Genomic DNA, 5,931 nt, shown 5'->3' on the forward strand with positions numbered 1-5,931 from the left:
CAAATAATATATTATTCTACTATAAGACAAATAATAAATAATGAAATAAAACAATTTACCATAGAAGCAAATGGTCATGAGCGTGCATAATTATTTGAGTTGTTTGACATCAATCATTCAACTAATTCTTGCAAAGAATTCAGTTTATCTATTAAAGTTGACTTGGTCCTTCAATTGCTCATGGCACATTCTAAGCACATATGCTTATTACAACTTTGGCTATTTGAGGGATATGCATCTTTGATATTAGAGCCAACACCTACACTAAGAAGACGACCATAACTTGGCCCATCAATCACCTCCTTGTATATGACCCCATTATGCAAAGACAAGAAACTTATTTGGAGAAATAGGAAAAATAAAATGAAAGAACATAATATGAAAGCCAAAAGGCAATGAAAATATAGAAAATTGGAAAAACGTAAGTCAAAATAAAGCCCATTAGACCATCTTCAAAAGAGATATAAAAATTCCACAAAGACATATAACGGTATTGTAATACCCCGTATTTAAAGAAAAATGGTTATATATATGTGTGTGTGTGTGTGTGCGCATGTGGGTAATTATTTTTATGTACAAGAACCTATTTTCGATATGTAAATTATAGTTTCAATGTAAAATCCTTTTTGCTACAAATGATTTCAAAAGCTAGCTATTTCATGCTCATATGTAATTCGAGATATTTTTAGTTTGAATTGGAGAAGGGAGATTAAATGAGTTTGGTTTGGTTTTCCTCACAAAGGGCTGAGAGTTTGAGGTTGGACTAAATGAGTAGTTATGTTTTGTTATTTTCTCTCAAGGATGAGGTGGAGAGTTTGTAACATTAGGAGTTAATGATTAGAGTGGAAGTCTATATAGCATACATGCATGTGTCTAAGTGCATGAGTTTGGTTTTATTTTCTCACAAAGGCTAAGTAGAGTTTTGCCAATCATTAGAGAATAAAGAGGAGGGGTTAGTCACCACTCTAGATAGGTTGAGGTGGAAGTTGGTAATTAATAGAAGCTAATAATTAGGGTGTGGAGGTGGGAAGCCTTTGGCTTATACGTGTGGCTAAGTGTTGAGTTTGGTTTGATATTTTTACCAAGTAGGAGTGAGTTGGCAAGTTAAGTTAATGTAGAGACATTACTCACCCCTAAACATTTGAGAGGTGTGAGTCTATATAGAGCCATAGACTTGGTATGTCTATGTATTGCCATGCATGTGGCAATATGTTGTTGTTTTAGAGTGCTTACTCACTAGCCTAGGGGAATTTCAATTAATTGTCTATATTCTCTCTTCAATGCTTCAAATCTATCATTCCAAATCTTCCAATGAGGTGAGAACGGGTGGGATTCATATCCCTTAGACTTTGGACGTGGTTTTTGAGTATTTGTTCACCTTGCATGATATTGATTAACTTCACATTTGTTATTTTGCTATTGAACCACATATCATGGTTGATAATTGGTGAAGATTCATTCCCCAAATTGTTTGGACGTGGCCTTTGGATGCAAGGAACATCTTGCATATTATTCATTAGTTCATAATTAGCTTCACACTTGTTGTTTTTCTATTGGACCACATTTCATTGCTAAGGATTGGGACAACATTTGTTGTCTTGTGATTGGAGCGCATTTCATGGTGATGATTAAGTTAACAATTGGTGTGTTTCTATTGGAACACATTTTATGTCCAATGATTGGCACAACACTTGTTTTGTTTCTATTGGCACACTTGTGGAGATTCTTTGGAGAGGTCGATGCAATACAATCTCTATAAAGGTAGGAGCACTCACCAAACGAAAGACATAGAGAGAAGAGAGAGGAAGAAGAAGAAGAAAAGGAAGACAAAGAACAACTCCAATAAAAAGCCATCATCTCTTTCATATTACCCAATTACCTTTCTTTTACATATTGTTAAGGCTTTAAGCCATCTTTCTTTGTATTTGTAAGTCCCTTATATATATAGTGAAATACAATGAAAGCAAACCTCAGTGGATGTAGTCGAATTGGCGAACCACTTAAATCTTGTGTTGTTTATGTATTTACATTTGGAGATTATTGCCATGTGAAGAACTTCCACCAAACTATCGGCAATCTCTATTTATCTCTCTTGAGGATGATGTACAAAAAGTGTGAGACAAATCCCAAAGAAATGCATGAAACCTTACCCAACAAATCTCCACCAAACTCCATCTATCAAAAGAAAGATATCCAAAAACTAGAAATTCGTCCAGCCTATTTAACAGACCAAAACACCAACATCCATAGATTATATTATAGTACTTTATTCATGAGAGTTGTTCGTCTGTATCTCTACCATGATATATCAAAATTTCAGGAAATTCAAACGGTCCAATCTTCCAATATGTTTAAAATACCATCTCAGTCTCTAATCCCACAGAAAACTGGACGGTCATATTATGGGTACCAAAACCCCATTTTTCGTAGCTCAGATCGAAACACTTCTTTCACAAAAGTTGTTCCTTATCATCTCCTCTATAACATATCCAAAAACAATGACAATCTAATCTATGTGCTGACTTATATCCCAGTTTGAACAGCTGATAGTTTCAAACATAGGAGCATTAGACTTAATTTCTGTTTACCTAGTTAACCTAGGGTTTTATTTCCTTTATCCCTTTAAATAAACCCCTTGTTGCAGCAAACACATGGCAAAGAAAAGATTGTTGCAGCTCACACATGGGAGCACACGGCATGGCAGAAATTATGGTGTGTTTTGTGGTTGAAATGATGCAAAGAACATGTGTGTGTGCAAGTGTAATGGTAAAGCAAAGAACATGGCAGCAAACACATGGCAAAGAAAGCAAACACATGGCAAAGAAAAGAATGTTGCAGCACACACATGGGAGCACACGGCATGGGCAGAAATTGTGTGTGTTTTGTGGTTGAAATGATGCAAAGAACATGTATGTGTGCAAGTGTAATGGCAAAGCAAAGAAACATGGCAGCAAACCCACATGCAAAGTGGAAGAAAATCACAAGGCATGGGCAGAAAATTGGTGTGTTTTGTGGTTGAAATGATGAAGCATGTGGACGAAAATAAAACTTAAAAGACTCAAACAACTAAAAGAAAACAGGTTTTGACTCTAAAAACAAGACTTAATGAATGGGGATTTTGTTTTGATGAAATTGAAAGTTAAAACAGAAATTTTGAAAATAAACTTAACAAAAACGATTTTGGATGAAAAAGAATGGTGAAAGGCTAGTTAGAGGATTCCTTCTCCACACATGACATATGCATACAAATCGATTTCCAATTATTCTTTCTACAAACCATGAATGACGATGCCCCAAATTAATTGTATTGAACTAATTAATTCTCAGCTTTCCCTAGATTCATTGAATTGAATGGATAACGCATCACAACCAAGTTATTCTTTATCAAGTTCCCTAACTATGGAATACGCATGATAGAAACACTTAACAAAGATCATTAAGTTCAATGGAAACCATAAGCATTGACAAGGCATTCATAACTATGAAAAGCATGTTACTCTTGCCTAGGATTTACTTAACACAATCGTGACTAACGACTTTTACTACTCATGAATATAAGTTCATAACGATTAGGTGAAATTTCCTTATACTCTAGCATCAAATTCATGCACGCAACTAAGTATGCAGCCTTAATTAACACACAAGAACAAGTTCTTAAGAAAACAGATAAGTAAACCACATCCACGATTCATGAAACAATAATTGGATGAAATCAAGTCATATAAAACATATAATCATGGCTTCGAATTCACCTCTAACTATAAAGAAATTAGTTCCTCATGTTCGCAAATAAACAAAGATAACTTGAATGAAACATTGAAACAAAAGATGGAAAACACCTAGAAACGCTCCAATACTCCCAAGGCTTGGGCATAGGCACGGCACCAAGTAGCTCCTCCTTTCTCCTTCCTTGCAATCTGCTGCACAATGAGGGTGAATGTGTTTGAGGGATGTATGAATGTAGAAAAATATGATATAGGGTGGTGACTGATTTGTGCGGCAAGGGTTGGTATTTATAGGATGGAATACATGTCAAAATCCCTAAGGATTTGGATAAGTTTCTGAAATTAAAGTAGAACAAGGATTATGTAACCAAAACCCAAGTGGAATGGGTTAGAAAGGTGCGGCACTAAGTCCTGCAAGGAGAGGGATACATTTGGCCTAAATCAAGAGGGAAAAGGATTGAGATTTCAGGTTCTAGAGCTTCTAGAAAAGGGGAAACCACCAGATTTTCAGGTGCTTCTAGAAAAGATGTTTTAGCACCAATTTAGGGGTTCTAGAAGGATAAGGGTTCTAGAATCTGAAATATATAGTTTAAATACATAATTATCCCTTAGAAATAGTTGGAATCAAGGCACAAATTGATTTGGATAAGATAGGATAAGATAAGTTTCGGTTAGGCAAGGATAAGATAAGATAAGGTTAGATAAGGTTTTGGATAAAGTTCCTTCTTTTGAGCTGATTTCTTATCTTCCTTGACTTGGATTTATTTCTTCACTCTTTTGAGCTCATTCCTAGCCTCTTGAACTTCAAATTCGTCCATCCATCTTGCTCCATTTATAAGCTATCCATTTGGTGCCCAAAACTGCCTCAAAATGCTCCAAATTGCACATTCTTACCAACTTTGTCATGTGGACCTACAAACACACGAAAATAGCTTAAAACACTATAATAAACACAAACAAACTATGAAAATGCAAGAAAACAAGCTAACTAAGTTGCATAAATATGCTCCTATCAGTTTCAACACCTTATGATCCTCAAACAAGTGGGCAAGCCAAGGTGTCGAATAGGGAAATCAAGCAGATTTTGGAGAAGATAGTTGGACCAACTCGGAAAGATTGGAGCTTGCCTTTGAATGATGCATTGTGGGCATATCGTACTGCCTACAAAACACCAATTGGGATGTCCCCATTTCGGCTCATCTATGGGAAACCATGTCATCTTCCGGTTGAGTTAGAGCATCGTGCACATTGGGCAGTCAAAACATCCAATATGGACATTGATGTCGCTGGAATTCATAGGAAATTGCCATTGAATGAGCTTGAGGAGATTAGGAATGAAGCTTATGAGAACGCTCTCATTTACAAAGAGAAAACGAAGGTTGCCCATGACAAGATGATTTGTGGCAAGACATTCTCTATAGGGCAGAAAGTGTTACTCTTCAATTCTCACCTTCGGTTGTTTCCGGGTAAGTTGCATTCTAAATGGATTGGACCTTTTGTTGTTACTAATGTTTTTCCTTATGGTGCAGTCAAAATTCAAAATTTGAAGACGGGACATGAATTCAAGGTCAATGGACACCGTTTGAAGCCTTACTACGAGACTTTTGAGGAGCATGCCGTGGAGGATATACCCCTCCATGCCGTTAGCCCTATTGAAGCATAAATGGACGTATCGTCCAGCTAGAAAACGTTAAAGCAAGCGCTTCTTAGGAGGCAACTGATATGAGTATATTTATGTGACTTAGTTAGCTTATTTTCTTGCATTTTCATAGTTAGTTTGTGTTTATTATAGTGATTTAAGCTATTTTCGTTTGTTTGTAGGTCTAATTGGCAAAGGTGGCAAAAAAGTGCATTTTGAAGCATTTTAGAGCAATTTTGGGCTGGAATGGATTACATGCATGTGGAGCACAAGGAATGGACGTTTTGGAAGATCAAATGAAGCAAGGAATGTGCTAAAGAGATGGAGAAATTAATTCAAGACTTGGAAGATGAGTAATCAGCTGCAAAGGGACCTAAAACCCTTCTAGAAGGCCTATATCTTTTCTTATACATGTGCCGCACCCACCTTTCTAGAAGTCCTAGAAAGGTGGCGCCCCAAACTCTTTTAAAAGGTCAGAAATCAGCCACAACACACTCTTTCTAGAAGCCCTACAAAAGTGCCACCCCAAACCCTTCTAGAAACCCTACAAATCTACCAAAAACCCTA

General features: G+C 36.5%; 1 protein-coding gene across 1 annotated transcript; it reads left to right on the forward strand.

Annotated features, from left to right (window-relative positions):
* The first annotated feature begins 4,728 nt into the window (after nt 1-4,728).
* LOC114822903 (uncharacterized) lies at nt 4,729-5,388 on the forward strand. The gene is made up of 2 exons (XM_029098058.2): nt 4,729-5,191; nt 5,255-5,388. The coding sequence occupies exons 1-2, from the start codon at nt 4,729-4,731 to the stop codon at nt 5,386-5,388; spliced, it is 597 nt and encodes a 198-aa protein (XP_028953891.2).
* The last annotated feature ends 543 nt before the right edge of the window (nt 5,389-5,931 follow it).

The sequence above is a fragment of the Malus domestica genome, chromosome 05 (assembly GCF_042453785.1).
Source record: "Malus domestica chromosome 05, GDT2T_hap1".
NCBI classification, from domain to species: Eukaryota; Viridiplantae; Streptophyta; class Magnoliopsida; order Rosales; family Rosaceae; genus Malus; species Malus domestica.